We start from the raw sequence: 17,742 nt of genomic DNA, 5'->3' as shown, positions 1-17,742 counted from the left end.
CCTGCAGTAAAAGTATTAACCCAGGTAGCATTTGTGTGATGGTAAAAACAAAACCTTTCTCTTTCGATGGATGAAGGAGAGAAATGGAACTGTTATTATAATACGAAAGTTGTTTTACTATCACAACTGATCATACACAAAAAGTTTGGCTTCTGACAGGAGCAATTACTATTAAACTTTTACATATGTGCTGTATTTCTATCTAATTTATTTGACAAACTGTATTTGTAGGTGAGATGAGTGAAAGCCGAGCAAAGAGAGTTCGAATAAAGGAAGTTGATGGCTGGACTTTGAGGATGCTTATTGATTATATTTACACAGCAGAAATTCAAGTTACAGAAGAAAATGTGCAGGTAAGAATGAGAATATTTTCTGCAAAAAAAGAGACGGAATGTGCAGAGTAATTTATTTTGTCAGTGTGGTTCAACTCCGACACGTGAAATCTCATCTGCAAACTGGAATTTTTTTCGGACCTCATGCTTTCAAAGCAAGTAGTCATGCTGTTTTAATTCTGGGTCAAATTCAAAGACTATTGAAGTAAAGGAAGGGTCAGTTCACTTCAATGGGCTTTGCAAGCAAACCTTATGAAATACAATAAAATAGGTGGTCTACCGAGCCGAAAATTAATGCTGTTGGCCACCTCTGTACCACCCTTTCTATGATACTTTAGTGCAATTTACATAAACAAAGTAGATTTGTTTCTAAATGTGAAACCACGATCTCCAATTAAGCTGTTCTGTTTGTTTTAATATATTTTTTTTCCTACTAGCTCGCAGAATAAATTATTTTCTCCCGCTCAGTCTCTGCGCCTTGCCAGTGGCCAGTTTTGCAGAAAGTCTTAGGTACTACTGTTTGTTTGGTGTTTTTTAAATCAACTAATATCTAGCATGAAGGCTTTGCCCATTTCACACAAACAGAGCTAATCAGTTTTTCTAATCAGCTGTAGCTTAAGCTGAAATTTCAATTAGAATAAAATGAACACCAAGTTAGAAAACATAGCTTCCTGCCCTGAATGTTTTCTAGCCACAAATCTTGAAGATGAACAGGGTAGACTTTTGTTCCACTGTCTTTTGAGATTTGGTAAATTTAAAACTAGTTGCGTGACAGGTGACATATTTAATTCTCTTGGTTTTCTGCTAGCTCTTTGCCCTTGTTTCTGGTCTTGCCCAGTGCCAGATTACCAGCAGTTTTTTTGCTGCTTTTACAGGGGTCAAAAATATGTTACTGTATTTGGCATTGAAAACTTATGTTGCAATTGTGTATTCTGAAATTAATTGCTTTTATTGGGCATTAGGCTGAAATTAATAGTTTTTAATTGGCTGTTGAATCTGGTGAGGTCACTGCTAGTTTTAACTATGCTTGACTGAATGCCTAGAAATGAAAAGTATAACTAACTTGAAACAAAATATCCTATTACTAAACCCTATATATCTTAGGTAATACCCTGAGTCTTAATTCTGCAAGAATAATTTATTGTCACCTACTTCTTAAGGAATTGTTTACTTCTGGTCTGATGATAGGTGTATGTAATGAAAAAAAATAACTGAAATGATGTCGTACCATGGCAGTCTGGTGGTTGTGCAAATCTCTATCATTGTGAAAGACCTTGGGCAAAATCCCGAGGCATCAGAGATTCCCTATTAGACCTCTTCATGCTTGCTCATGCTGGCTTTTCATCCTTGAAGCAGAATATTCTGTCTTGCTTATACACCTTAATGACATTAATCTTCTACTTTTGATGCATAATACCAGACTGGATTTAACAGGCAGCCTACTGTGTTTCGGCTGTAGGTGCTGCCTAGGAGGATGCATTTTAACCCATCGCTGGCAATACTGACTCTTCTATGTTCATGGGGCTGACATGTCAGTGTTATATTTCTTCCTCATACAGAAATCATAAAAGGCCAGAAATCTGCAGGTGTGAAGCTCCTGAGTCTGATAGGGCTTTCATTTTCACAGCTCCAGATTATCTGTCTGAAGATATATCTGGTGATGTTGTTGGGGATGGTAATATAAATAATACCACCTGGTGAGTGACATTACAGGTTTGTGATTACTTGAATACTAAGGAGATAGTCAAGCTTTTAAATGGATTTGGATTTATTGCAATATAGTTGCACTTTAATGTTGATACTGAATTCACTTGTAATATGACTGGTAATGAATGTAGAGCTGTTCTTTGTCACTTTCATCCTTTTTGCATTATTAGTACTAGGTATGTACTGTTTATTTACATTACAGCAGAACCAAGCACTGTGGATAAAAACAAATACACTGATGCAGACCCTTTTCCTGAAGTTTGAAAGCCAAGGTGGGAAAATGGTTCCTCTGAATTTCTGGAAGCTTAGAAACCTGGTGCAGACTGTCAGGCCTTAGTTAAAACTGTATTCTCTCTATAAACACGTTGCATACTCTTGAGATGCATTCTAGCTCTCGGCTTCTTGTTTATATAACAGGAGTAAGTATTGCTAGAAGGTTTTGTGAAATTTCAGTAATGGTTAAGAATTTATCTTGTAGGAATACAGAACCATGAATACGTAAGATGACGTGTAATATTGTCTCTAAATTTTTGATATTAGGGCTAATGTGCTAAACTGGATCTTCAGCTTGTAGGTAGCTGGTTATAATTCTTATTCTGATACCCTTCATGGGATTTCTTGTGCATTATTCTGTTTCTTCAGGTTATACATGGTAAGAATTGCTATTGAATTAATTTCTAATACATAATAAAATATTGGTTTGAAATTGATGTGAGCACTTCATGTTTAAATAATGCAGAATTGCTAAGTACTCTTTGGTATTAAAATAACTACGTTGTATATGTATGAAAACTAATGATAAATCAGTACTTAGTAGTATAGCCAAGCTCACTGGTCTTTCTCAAGGAGCAGGTAACTATAAGCTTCTTACATTAGTACCTTACCTGATCTGGACATGAACAGGAAATTACTTCCTTACTGTGCCTTTGCAACTTACTCATAAGAGCCATTCATTTCTGGTCCTTACTGTTGCATTCTCCCTTGTATGTTTTTGGGCAGGAGAGGGAGGGAGCTGTAGAAAAGTCAGGTGTAATCAATGATGGAGGAGAAAAACACACTCATTTAGTGCATAAACTTATCAACATGGGATGCCCTCAGCACTGGTTGTTATCACTGCATTAGTTAAATACAAAGAAACTTCTTGTCTTCAGTTCATGGTTCAGTAAATCTACCCAGCCCCCAACAGTAAGACAGTTGGTATATGAATGTGTACATTCTTAATTTTCTTGTAGCATTTGTCCTTCATGTAGAATGAGTTACTTTATTGCTCATCTCTATGTGGAGTGCCATACTAGTGTTTCTGTCCTATTTACGTATTATGTCACATTTTCCTGCATTCTTAACTCTCTCTTCTTCTTGTTTTTTTTTTTTTTTTTTCTTTTTTAGTAATGAAATTAAATGTCAGAATTAATGCAATATCACATTTTTCATATTTTAAGAAGGGGACATCAAAGTTAATATTTTCAGGAGGCAAATCAACTTCCTTGCACTTCAGGTTTTTTTTTCAGTTTCCATACAGGTGTGAACTACACGCAGTGCACAATGTGGGAGAGTTAGTTACTATAAGAAGCTCATGCGTGAGTAACTCTCCCACACTATGCGTATGTATTTCAGCACATATTTAGTCAGCCGTATACCTTGGACCTCTGCTGAGCACAAATATATTGGAGAAGAAATTCCTACAGTTGTTTGCAGACTGTGGATTTGTTAAGGGCTTTAGAGGTCAGTTTGGTACAGGATGAGTGGGATGTGATTGGGCTAAACATGGGATAAAACTGGTTGTGTTCCTTTCTGATTCCTTGCTGCAGTTCTCTGTTCCTGTAGTTGTGCTGATACAACTGTTTGCTGGACTGCTTAGTAAACCAGATCACTGAACTTATATGAAAAAAAAAACAAACAACACAACACTCCTTCCCACTCCACTCCCCCTGCCTTTTGTGTTTTTTTTTTTTTTTTTGTGAGTTATTCTTAACTTGGATCACTTCATGGATCTGGTTTATAACGTGGCCCTGCTGGCTGTTGAGTTCACACAATATGTTGGGTTAGTGTATTGAGGTGTGAGAACATACACCTGTGTTGGGAGTGGACATGTCCCTGCTGCGTGGGAGAAAGACCTGCTGATAAACATGCTGTCTTGCCTTTGAACAAGAATTGTGCACAGGAGGTAGCAGAAGAGAAAATAACAAATAATGGCATGTTTACAAAGCTCTGCCCTGGTGTATTTTTCCCGTGATAGAATTTTGTAAGGTACAACCAACACAAAGCCCAAACAAGCCCTGAACAAGATCCTTTTTAATATGTATCATTTTTTGTGTTCATTTTCTGAAATTATTAAAGAACAATGTTTGAATAGTAATAGGCATGTTATGGGCACAAATACATAGTATGTGTGCATCTTTCCTTTCTAACTCTAACTGTTCATGCACAAATTACTGTCTAAGGTATGACAGACATGTTTCTGTTTGTATGGTGGCATGGGCAAAAGGGCTGGCAGCACACTTGACTTGAGGTGCTGTCAAAACAGGGTCTGAATAAGCAACTGATTTCCCTAAGAAATCTTCAAAAGGAAGAGCCTCATGTTGTCCAAAATGTCACTAAGGCGGTCATTTTGTAGTACAATATTTGGCAATGTGGACTTTGCCAATTCATGCTGCACCTCATCACCTGTAGGGTCTGTTAGTTGAACAACTTGGCAGAATTGTCGAATCCTGAAAATTCCTCAAGCTTGAAAATGAGCAGATACTTCATACCAAAACCTGGAGGAGTCTCACAGCTTATGAAAACAGATGTGTGCTTATCAAGATGGTCAGCTTCTGAATTTTGTTTGTGGCCTGACATGCTGTTGGACAGGCAGGATGGAGAGTCTGTTAAAGAAGCAGAGAGGAAGGAGGAATGGGAGGTTACAGGGAATACCTTCAAAAAATGAAATCTGGTAAGTGAAACAACAACTGAATGTATCTAGTCTTGGCAGAGCATATTTAATCTAACAGTGGAAGCTTTGTAACTACCCTTATGTAGTTTGTTCCAGTTGCTTTATTAACTTTTGTAGTTCAAAATACAGTATCTGAGTTTAATCTTCCTTGGTCTGTACTAGACCAATTTCTGGTACTTCTGCTGTGTTGTAGAGCAACTTGTTACTAGTTTCTCTTAACAGTGTTATGTATTGGAGGACTATTCCCATTCATGTAATTTTTTTTAATTTAAACTGACTCATAGACTTTTCTTTGGAGGCAATGCTTTCTAAATCTTACCATTCTTCTTGATTCTTTCAGTTTCACCTGTATGTACATTTGTGACATGCAGTGGCCACAGTTTGACCCAGTGATCCATTGAGGCCATTTTACTGCAGACTAGAATGAAATTATCCTGTGGATAAAATAGACAGCCTGTTTCTTTGTCATTGGATGAGATCTCTTATCCACTAACGACATTGATTCCAGTAATCACTTTCTGTTTATGGCAATAAAGAGAGGGAGGGAGAATGAGAACATGAAAGTAGTTGTCATACAGTGGGAGAAGGACATCATCTTAATTTTGGTAAATGCCAATTTGAGTGATTTGTTGTTGTAAGTGTTTATGCTTATTAATGTAATGCTTCTGAAAAAAACCCCCAAAAATAGAACCAGCAGAAAACATCATCTGGTTTATAGTAGTAGAGTGTCTTTGAATAAGTTTAGTGGGCAAGACATCAGTTTCACACTGGGAACTGTCTGTTACGAAGAGATGCCAATTTGCAAATCTGTTCAGAGTACAGCCGCATGTTAAAACCGGTTTCAATCATGAATGCAAAGAAATTAATCACTTTCATTTTGGAGAAATGTTAAATTATATTGAAATATAATGACCATTAAATAAAACCCAGCAAGAACAGAAAATAGTGGCCTACTGAAAATCTTGTAAACTAATGTCTGATTTGGAAGTGGGAGAGCAGGGGGAGGAGAAGAAAGTGTACAAGTAATTTAAAAAAATGTTTGAAAGAATTATGTAGAATATCTTTTGGAGAGACCATTACACAGTATAGAATAAAGAGGAATGAGTAATCCAGACTTGTTTCTGTTGAGCAGGACAAAAACAAACAAAAAAACCAAACCAAACAAAAACCCAAAAATCTACCAAGGAGTAGATATTAATTCTAATAAAATGTAGTAGAAATATGGGCCATCAGTAATATGAAGTTCATGTAAACATATGGTCTCTGTTTCCCATATCTAATCTTTACTGGATGCTAATTTAAAAGCAAAATTAAATTTCTTTGCAGCATGTAACATTCGTTTTTTCTTTTTCTGATGAGCACTACAGTAGGCTCAGATCAAAATATTCAGCATAAATTGTATGATATTTAGAAGTGGTTTACTTATGATACACCACAGAGTTCTGTGTGGGTGGGACATGTGAAATGACCTGTTTAGGGGCTACCAGTTTCTTCTGAAACTTGTGTTACCAAAATATCAGATTTGGTAATGAAGTTGTTTTTTTCATCATGCATGTGTCTCATAATGATTTCAGATTTCCTCCTTCAGTACCCTTTCCACTAAGGGACAGGTACACAAGTTTACAGGAATTTAATTAAAAAGAGGGTTTACGATCATGATGGATTTATCAGTTTAACAATTTACTACTGCGTATCAGCTAGAACAGCAACAGCTGTTTGCGTGTGCTTTTCGCTTGAAGAAAATAGAAAATGATTTTGCATAAGCTACTTTACGTCGTATGTGCCACAGTCTTTGAGCACATACATGATCAAATTACTGTAGCTTAAATTCTAATGATCGTCTGAGCCATACTGTCTATGTCTGAGCTGAGAGTCAAAATACTTCTAGGAATATTTTGATGCTTGTCAAGCTTTAGCCTGAAAATAAATACTTTGTATGTATGAACTGATGACTAGACTAACAGTCTTCATACAAGTTAGCAGCACTATGATGTGTAAAGAGCATAAAGCTTGTTTTTTGAAACTAGTTTCATTTTAGACACCTGACTTTGAGTGTTTTTCAAGAGTTTCTAAAGCCTACCAATAAATTACACCTTTGAACACTAAAGAACATCTCTTTTCCTTTGTTGGATCAAGGGATGTCCCTAACCTTTCAAAGGGCTTTATTCAGTTTTCTTTATAAACACAGGGAATTTTCTGGTTTAAATGGGGTAGAGTTTTCCGTTTTAGAACCGAAGGCTGAGTGTCCTTTACAAATGTGTGACTGGGCATCGTAAGAGGAGGGAGTTCATTTCAGTACTTGCACAGAGACGTGCATTCTGTGTCCTGGAAATATGCCTGCTGCTGTGGAAGTGGATGGGAGAGATAAAAGGCATATTTATTCAACTGAACTGAATGCTGTGAAGTTTTCACTGAGTCTTATCATACAGTGGATTCTATTTTAAATATAACATGTATATATTTTATATGTATAACTGCTTTGAGACAAAGTAATACTCAAATTGCTTCCACAGGAACTTGATTGTTCTCCTTCAGAGATGACTGGAAAAAAAATCCTACACTTTATTTAGGAACCTAAAAGTGACAGGAAGGGAATAAGTTTGGTCTTTATGTGTTTGCAGATGTGCGTCTCTAACCACCTCTTCTTTAAGGGCTTTTTGATAATCAGGGAAAGTGAAAGAGCTTAAATGAAAGTATAGCTTGAAAAGACAGAGTGCTAGGTAGGCCAGATCTAGACAATTACAGCCCTGTTGGTCATGATTGCATGTCACCAAGAGATCAACAGATAATTAATAAAGGTCCAGTACCTCCCCAGTTGTGCACTCTACCAAAATGCATGGCTCCTTAAGAAGAGTTTATCCTGAATTAATATCAATCACTGAATGTTTTTCAAATAGACTGCTGTACACTGGACAGTGCAGTTTGATGGCAGGCTGGAAGCAGTCACAATCTTCTAGCAGATGCGGGTAACTTCATAGAAATATTACTGCTGTACCACAGGTTAAATTCAGTATGCCTTAAGTTTGCAGGCTGGTTGTTGGTAAAGGTCTTTTGTTTACTTTTATTTGCTTCTACTTACCACAATTGCCTGGTGACGTCATTTTAAAAACATTTTTTAGAGAACACTTGCACTTCTCATTGAAATCTTTGCCATATTATTTATTAATTGAATACAATTAATAATATAATTAGATGTATGCTTTAAGCCAGTGGGCTTTTTACCTCCACGGTTCCTTGCACAGCTGTCCTCATGCATCTCCACAATACCTGGACAACCACTTCTTATGACCTTTTCACAACTTTTTCGTCTTGGTTTAGCTTCCCAGGTCTTTCAATGGCTGCTTGCATGTTTGGTGCTGAAGACAGAATCTTGGGACATCTGAGTATCCTTCTGAGCTGGTATCTTGCTTCTAAAGAAGAATGAAGTTAGGTCAGATAATAACAACACTATTGAATATAACAGTGATACTTTTTTTTTTCCTTCCTTCTAGAGTACAGTATTTTTGAGTGAATGAGTCTAAGTTGATTATCTTACTGTCCCTAAAAGGTGGAGCAATATTGCTCTGATTTCTCTGTTAATAGCTGCAGTAGATTTTTTTTTTTCAAATGAGAATAGCTCTGACTTTACCTTAAAGCTTATAAATATCATTGACAGCATCTTCTGAGCTGAAATCTGTAAATTTGTTTTTCCTGTGACTTAAATTTAACTTGCCAGAAACTTAGCAAAGTATCCTGGGACAGCACATAGTTTTTTAGACAGACTGTTAGGCCAAATGTTCATTAAAACTGTACAGCTATCTTCCAAGCTGTTCATCTAGCTTTATTTTTCTGACCTGATATTGAATTCTGATACCCAAATAATCTCCTGTAAGCTTAAAATTTTGGACAGATTTGGCTGCTGGCCACTGATAGAGCTGCTCAAGAATGGATTTTCTCTCCATGTAAGGTTAAATATAATGAAATGTTAAATTGTCATACTGTGTAATTTTTCAACACCGTTCAAAAAAGAAACAGTCTTTGCACTGTTTTCTGATGCCTCAAATCAGCACAAATATAATCTTGCTTTGATGTTTTGACCTGCTAAGACTTGATAATCCTCTTATATGCCACAGCAGCTTGTCACACCTGCCCCTCCAGCCAGTACATGTCTCAACATCTTTCAGCTGAAGGGCCAAGTGTTAAACTATGTACCTGGACTCTTCTAGTGCTCCTGTGAGTTTCTGTAGGTAGCCGAGAATTTGTCAAGATACGACTTTTATAAATGGGATACAGGTACATAATTTCTCATCAAGCAGAAGTAGGTTATGCACTGACAGACTAAATTGTCACCTGCATTAATTTTCAGGTGAAATACTGTTGTCAAAAATGAGTAATTGACACTGTTGTAACTACTGCTTTAAGTATTGAACCACACACTTGGGGCTAAAATTCAGGAATGCCAATACAAAATGTTTCTCCTCTGTCTTAAGTGTGCTGAGGCATTTGAAGACTATGTGGTGTGCTGCAGCATGCAGAGCCACCCAGCTTTACTGGCGATTCTCTTCACTGTGGTTCACAGATTATTCCCTTGTGAGAACGTTTTGGAAAGAGAGGGAGGAGAAATGTTGAAAGACAATGGTATATGCAGAGGTCTTAAGAAGAAAGGGTATCTTAAGTGATGCTTTCAACCTTCTAATTGATGTGACAGCTTTTGTGTTCCTTTAACAATCTTTTACATAGTAATTCTTATAAAATATTTGCAGACTCACCCCCCACTTCAATATATGGTGAGTAAGGTGCTAATTATTGAACCCCGAGGTGGTAAGTTATAATCCTGCTTGGTTCTGAGGGAATTAAAACATTTGTCATGATTTTTGGCTCTCTCATCTTTCATATCCTCCACCAGCAGGTGTTTGCTGGACTTGGCTCTTGTAGGTGCCCCATCCCTGGAAAAACTCAAGGCCAGGCTGGACAGAGCTCTGAGCAACCTGATTTACTTGCAGATGTCCCTGCTCATTGCAGGGGGGTTGGACTAGATGACCTTCGAAGGTCCCTTCCAACCCAAACTATTCTATGGTTCTATGAAGCTGTTCTTATGCTGTCCACCATCAGATTTCAGCTTACCATCACTTTTTATGCTGCCTTCATGGAGACCTAGAACCTTCTGTCCATAAGCTTAACTTTTTCCTTTGCTAATAGGTTTTGGGCAGTTGCACTAACTCTTAATAGCACTTTTCTTTACAAAAAGTGTTTTATGCAATAGAGCTATTGAGTGTCAAAAGCTATCAGCAGTTGGTTATCTTATTTCCCTGACACAGATATTATTAAAGGTTTAGGAGGAGAGAGAGTTCTTTATTGGATCATCTTATAGACCTGTAAAAATAAACAAGCTTTTGGTCTTTCTGCTCATCTCCATCGTGCCTGCAGGGGCATTGCTACTAAATTCTGGAAGCTCTTGCAAATTCTGAAGTTGTATCCAGAGTTATTCAAGTTAAAATGTTTTATAAAACGGGCTCATCCTAATGACTTCATGATTAAAACTGAATTAAAAAAACACAGTTAATCCTGATGTGTGTTGAAACCACTCTTTATATGGTAATCCAAACTTTCCCTTTCATTCTTTTATGCCAGCGTAGTTCTAATAACATTAGGGGCTTGCTGACACTGCAGAGAGGTACTTAAATCCAAGCTGGCATGAATTTCATTATAAACCCTATTCATGGAAACATTTTTAAGTCTTACTGGGCAAGAATTTAGTGTTGGACTAAACAGCCTTATAGTATACTGTTTGTGTGCTGAAAGAGTGTACCAGTGGAGTACCACTGTGTTTTGCTGTTGTACATATTTTACACATTTGGCCATCTGGGTAGCCCTTTTGACCCATTTCTTTTTGAATCTGTGATAACAGCTCTGAGGATTTTAATAATGTGAGGACACAACTAATATGTGGCTTAGCTGGAGGAAAGACAGTGGCACACTTCTTGAATATACATGCATTGTAAGACATGTCAGGCAACAGTAAATGATCTAATTTTTCCAGTGAAATAATCCTACTATGCATTCTTCATTTGCTTACACGTGCCTGCCTGTCAGAGTGAGTGTAGGAGGGAAGAGAAAAGAGGAATGTGATCTTTCTACAGGCATATTTTATTACCAATACAAGCTTCATTAATTTTTTGGTTTAAATGGCTAAACTTTGTATAAAAAGAGCTGCTAACCAAAATACTAAGCAAACAACTTTGTGGGGAAACTTAATGTTTTGCTCTCTGTCAGTTTTAAAATGCATATTGAGTAGTATGTATTTTTCTCTACATATTCTCTTTTTCCATAGCATATATTTTGTGACTTTAGCTATTAGGTGTGTGCAAAGTGGAAACTGCCCAATTTTTGTGGCTCAGTGTTATTATGTACACCACAGAATTGATATGGTTACTGTGTTGTTACTACCCTTTCTGTGTTTGTTTTCCTTAAGACTGAGAAACTGGGGTTTTAGTTTGGTTGAAGGTATTATTCCACTCACACCTGGCTCATAGACATTTGATGCCCTCTTAGACAAATTCTTTTTCTGATTTGGCTTACTTTGTGACACATGACAGAAAGAAATCATGCTGTGTACTTAACTTGAGGAAAGTGATAAAGATTGTTGAATCTAGTAGCCTGATAACAGCAGGGTGGATGCAGCTCCATGTCCCCAAGCTCCAGCTGGTAGTGAGGCTGAGCATGTATTTCCAGTAGGAACATACACAATCACATGTATACAGCATACATACATCCAGCCTGGCACACAGATCAGTGCAGCCAGAAACACTCAGCTGTTGTCTCATCTCTGTCTTGAGCTGGGCTCTCTTCCTAAAACATCTCTTGGATGTGTCTGTTCAACACCTTCTTTTACATTGTGGTGCCAGACCTAGAGCAGACCTTCCTGAATTATGTTTTAAGCCAAACCGAATAAATGTAATTTGTGCTTCTTCATTTAGGAATAAAATTCCTTGCTATTCTCTCTCCCTGGATATAGATGGTACAGTGAAGTTTCAGGAGGTAGGTAGGAAAGGGAGTCTGTAGAGAAGGCAATTGCAGTTTCTGCTTTTTAAAAATGTTATTTTCTGAAGATACCTTGTTGCTGTTTCTCTCTGTCCTCCAAGTGATGCTTTATTCACAATTTGTTGGCATTTTCCAACCAATGAATCTTGTTACAACTTTTTTTTTTTTTCTTTTTTGCTATGGTCTTGCTGAACACGACATCCTAGAACTTTGTTCATAAAGAAAATTAGGTAGTCAGAAGGGTATGAGCCTTTGAAGAATGATAAGATACCGGAATGGAAATTTGAGCTGTTGTACATCAGCTTTTAGTTGCTAAGGAGAAATACCTAAGGGAGAAATAGAACTGAGAATGAGCACAAGGTATTAAGCTGAATCTAAAATGTGGATCAAAAGGTATAAGGAGTGAATGAAAATTGTCCTGAGGCTGTAAAAGACTGTCTTGGATTATCAAATGCCAATGTGTGTGGGAGGCAGAGAGTCTTGAACTTCTCCTGGAGAGAGTCTGAGGTTTGGCAGACTGAATCACAGATTTTTCCCGATTTCGAAATCTTTGTTTCTTCAGAAGATGTTGCGGGGGGGCAAGGGGAGTAAAACCCACTTATTTCTGCTTATATGAAAGAGAGACTTCTGGGCAAGGGCAGTGAAGAGGCTTGTAGGTTGGCTGTGTCAGCATGGTCTAAGCAAACGCCAAGGAATGAATCAGAAACCCATGGAGGAGGTGATGAGGTGAGACAGAAGTGGAGCTGAGGTAGGAGTCCATTATAAATGAGATACTGATCTGTAATCCAGCACTTCAGAAGCATGTGATGCTGATTGCTGTGGGAGGTGAATGGGGAGTCACTGAGGGATTTAAACAGGCATGTTTAATTTAAATGGTAAAAAGAATAAAACACTTTTACTCAGCACTGCAGCTCTAAATATAACAGCTGTTCATTTCCTGCGTGTTGTTTCTTTAATGAGTGATTTAGGAGAGCGTGTAGGCTACCAGAGCCACGCATGAGCAAGGTGCCAAAAACTAATTAAGGTAGAAAGTCCCAGTTACGCCAATGAACTGTGCAAGGTGCATCCTCTTACAGATCAAGGACAGGACTAGAGAAAGGGTCAAAAAATGAGGCACTGAAGCAAATGAGTATCAGAAAACTAGGGCAAACAAAATTTTATAGAAATGTATATAAAAAATAATTCTTGCCTACCAATGCAGAAGAAACTTGTAAAATGAGGTGGCTGAGACTGTATAAATATGTTAGATTCTCTTGCTGGCTATTTCTTCCAGTTTCAGCTCACATTTTAGTATATCAGTACAATGTCCCTAGTGATCCTGAGCATTAAAGAGATTATCAAGGATTTTTTTTGTTGTTGTTAGTGCAAACTTTCCATATGTTTTTAAATTCTACTTTTGAGTTGTGCGTAGCTCCTAAAAATCTTCTTTAATTCTTTGAGTGGTTCAGAAATAACTATATCAAAGGCTTTTGAAAGCCAAGTTAGTTATTGTCTCTCCTGAATTGTCACATGATGAGCAATAAATGTATCAAAAATCCCTAGGGAACTCAGAATCAAAGAGGAATAAATAGTTGGTTTTCACTGTATCAAAATGGTTATAACGTGTCATAAGCTTCCAAAGAAGGATGGATTTTCTTTAGTTTTGAAAAGTGGGTAGCAAAAGGTGTAGATGCTGAACTGGTTAAAGGATTCTTTTTCAAGACGAGACAAAAATAGAAAATTTCATTGCTTTCTAGCTGAGCTAAATGTCGGGCTAGCATGATTGTGGACCAAATTTAATGTTGGAAAGTGTAAAGTAATGCATGGAAAGAAAAATTTGAATTACTCCTACGTATTGCTATATTTTATATTAACAGCTTTTCTTAGGATAGAATAACATATTGTCACCTTAGACTTCTGCTCGTGGTGAAATAGTGGCTTTAAAAAGGAGTGCAAAAAATGGCACAGTGGCATCTGTATGCCATTGTACAAATCTGTGTTCTCACCTATAACACTACTGGATTTTCTGAAATATGACAGGAATAGCACACTTTGGGGAAAGGCTTTAAGCTGTTAAAGTCATGGAAAAGCTATCATTTAGAGAGGGAGTGAAGGCAGGCGTCTTTTAGGTTAACTGTGAGATGGCTAAACAAGGACTCTATTTTTCTTCCAATATCTGTTTGTTTCAAACACTCCACATACCCTTTTTAGGGGTAAAAGAGTTAGTTATTTACTTATGCCGAAAGATAATAAGCTTTTCTTCAGGATACCTAGAGAGAGGAGTGTATGAAAACATACATGTGCATACAGATTATTTTTGTTATTATGCTTAGAGTGGATACCAAATGAATAGAGCATGTTGCTGCAAAACACAGGAGAAGGAGGAGCTGCTGGGGATGCAGCAGTTGAGCAGTGTCCTTTTCTATAATAATAGCTGCACTGACTGGTTTGGAAATGACTGCTTGTGAACCTTGGGTTGCCAGTAGACAGACTCTGTTCCAAAGCAGGTATTTTCACCCTGTGAGCTTTACTTCCCTAATTAGGTGAAAGCATTTGAGGTCCAGGTTTCAGTTGGGTTTACCTTTTCTGCTTTCCTCCTTCCTTTTCCCCTTTTCCCTGAAAGGGGGGAAGGTAGAGGAAGGGATGGAGCTGGTAGAAGTAGAGCAGGGCTGTGAAGCTTCATTTCAGTGAATACTGGATTTAACCACATGTTGGGAAAGGGAGGAGGACATAAGAAATTCTATCTTGAGCCAGCCTCCAAGCTTGGTTCCAGTGTGCCTGAGAGTGTGGAGATCCCTGACTGGTTGCAGTAGAGCTAGATAAAAACAGTTCTAAGAAGGGCAAAATATTTGCTGGTTCTTCCTCTCTTTTACCCCTCTCCTACTCTTAGAAGAAGCCTGCATCCCTGGCCCACCAGCCAGAACCACATCTACCACCACAATCTTTTACTGTGCCCTTTCAAACCTGTAAGACCAGGCTCTTGTCCCATTGCAACCCTCACATTTATTTACCTGTGAAGTACTGGACACTGTCAATTTCATACACCTTTCTGTTATTGTGGATAAAGATGAGTGTTCCTAGACTACCTGGAATGAACGGGCTATTGCTTTGGTCTAATATATAGTTAGCCCTGTATTTTAATTATTAACATGATTTAAGGTTGGTCTCAGAACTGAGCAGAAGGGTGTTTGCCTTCTAAAAACAGGGTGAGAAGGTCATGCAAATAGAAGAGCATGCAGAAGGAAATTATTATTTTTTTTTCTTGTGGTTGCCAAAGAAGAAGTGCATTACTTTTTCTTTTTAGAAGATGGGATTTTACCCATTATTTGAAAATAAATCTGGCTAAAAAACTTTCAAGTTCTAGCCTAGCCTGGAAAATATTTTTAGCTGTTTGTTTTATGGGCCAGCTAGGATTGCAATTCTGTTGTGAGAGGTATTATAGTGACAAGCTATAAGTATGTTGTGGCCCAAAAGAGTTTACAGACTTGAGTAGATTATTTAAAAAAAAAAACAAAAATGGAGAAATGATGACCCATAGGTAGGTCAGAAGTAATCCGGACTGACATCACAAGCTTCCTGATTTTAAAAGCCTGGTGCCTTCATCCTGCCCCACTAGTATGTGGTTGCCCTTTAACTAGACATAAATGAATAAGAACTTCTGTATGTAAACTGCCTTCTCAGACCGAACAGCTTCTGTAACTTTTCTGAGTCTGTGATCTTTAGAATCATCGTGGTGCTAGGCTGTGTTAGAGACTCTTCTCTCTCAAGTCAGATCAAAGTAGCTACTTCGCAGCGATGACCTTTACCGTAGGCATCCACAAATCTATTTCTGTGTACGACCATAGAGCTACCTGTAGCAAAACCTGAAACATAGCCCTTGCCAACTGAAAGAGCACAGATCATTTGCTCATTTTTAAGGCATTCTATGCAAATGAAAGCATGTGTGCCTGTCCACTTCCCTGTAAAATTCGAGGTGCTTATTATGAGTAAATTAAGCCACTTAAAGTACAGATTGCATGTTTGACGTCTCTTGCTTGCAAGTAAGTTCAGCATTATGTTGCTAGACCTACGATGAAATTTCTGAAAGCCAAATAAAGGTTTTCTTGAAAATATTTTTTCCTGGATATTGGTCATGCTTTAAATCATGATACGTATGCATTAAACCTTTATCTGAAAAAACTTTCAGATGGGAAGCTAGATGCTGTTTGCTGTGGGAATTCTGTCCCTACATACCTGAATTTTATAAGCCAAACATCTAGATTAAAGTGATTATGAAATTGTCACTAAGCCTAATGTCTTTTTGTTTGTTTTGTTTTGTTTTTCCTAGGAAGAATTCCCCTGTGACTTTTCTAGGAGAATATAAATATGGTCTGCTGTAGGAAACTGATAAGTAAAATATTATCTCAATAAAATATAAAAAACCAAAACTGTAACGCTAAAAGTTCAGAGTACTCAAATGTCTTTTGAGTCCACTGAAGGGCCATTTATTGCACATTAGATGTTAATCTTGACACAATTTTGTGTTGAAGATAAGCATCATGCACACAAAGCATTTCTATTTCATGCTATTTCTGTTGTCCTTAGTTCTTTGTTTTGTATTACTATAAATCTCAGTAGTATGGATACATCTTCTGTACCAGAGAGTGGGATACCAGAGAAAGCAGCGGTTTGCAATTTACTATCCCCATTATGCTGCTGTTTGTTTTCAGCACAGGCTTTAGGGTTTTGCAAATTGTGTTTCAATCCCTCTCTTTAAGATTGCCAGCAAATACACAAGTTGTATCAGGACACCAAGCCTTCTTTGTTACCAGTCAGCCTGTAATGTAGAAAAACAAACAAAAATAAGAAAAACAAAACAAACAAGTCCTTCCACAATGCCTTCCCCTTTAGCCCCCCAAAGTTGTCTTTTATACTTTAGGAAACGTAGCACATGAATGTTTTGATTCTTTGCCAGCCTTTTAAGTATTTATTTTTAGGGAATATTGTAAAAATATTTCTATCATTTTTTGGTATAAGTGAACTCAGTGTATCTGTCAGTGGGGTCTGAGGCTGAGGGTGGTCTGGTACTGAAGATGTGAGATGTGATGGGTAAATCCTGTAGCTGAAGCGTACAAGCTAAAGCATTGGCAGATGCAGCGGTTCTTTATGTGGGTCAGCCTTTACAGAAAGACTGAAGACAACATAGTATGAGTTTGTTATCCTGCCTACTTAATTTTTTCAGCTTATTTTAATCCTTCTGTAGGGGAGCTTTGTGTGCTATTTGACTGGCTAGCACTTCAGCTCCAATTAATTAAAGAATAAATTGTCCAGTTTCTGAATGACAAAGTATCAGCAGCAAGTTGCTTTGTTCAGACTCTAGTTAGTCTTGTTTAAATTATCCTGTCCCTAAGAAAATATGAAGGTATTTTTTATGCAGCTGTATAATCTTTTAAGCACTGAATTACAGTATGATGAAGGATTCTGAGCTTTCATTTTATATGACTTACTGTACATATACTTAAATTCAGTGACCCAAGTTCAAATAAAAATCTGTTAGATCAAAATGTCTACATATTTTTTTCACTGAAAAAAATATCTTCAGTTCTAAGTAAAATTATTTTAGGTTCGAGAATGTTTCACTCCAAGTGAGACAATGTTTCAGTTCTATTTCCAGGATCTTTTGACAGAAGAAGAGGCTATGAAAGTCTGAGATCATGACAGTTAACAAAAATCACCATCAGAGTAGAATATCAGTCTTTCTTCTTTGGCTTAAGCCAAAAGACTCTGTTACAT

At 37.4% G+C, this 17,742-nt stretch overlaps 1 protein-coding gene across 4 annotated transcripts in view; it reads left to right on the top strand.

Annotated features, from left to right (window-relative positions):
* The window catches only part of KLHL2 (kelch like family member 2), a 56,658-nt gene that overhangs the window by 11,173 nt on the left and 27,743 nt on the right, over positions 1–17,742 (top strand). For all 4 annotated transcript variants that reach the window (XM_071807730.1, XM_065836202.2, XM_065836203.2 and 1 more), the window contains one exon: positions 232–353. In XM_071807730.1, coding sequence (XP_071663831.1) covers positions 232–353 — 122 coding nt within the window. The remainder of the gene's footprint in view (positions 1–231; positions 354–17,742) is intronic.

Source organism: Patagioenas fasciata, chromosome 4 (genome assembly GCF_037038585.1).
Source record: "Patagioenas fasciata isolate bPatFas1 chromosome 4, bPatFas1.hap1, whole genome shotgun sequence".
Classification (NCBI taxonomy): domain Eukaryota; kingdom Metazoa; phylum Chordata; class Aves; order Columbiformes; family Columbidae; genus Patagioenas; species Patagioenas fasciata.
This window is presented reverse-complemented; position numbering and strand designations above follow the sequence as displayed.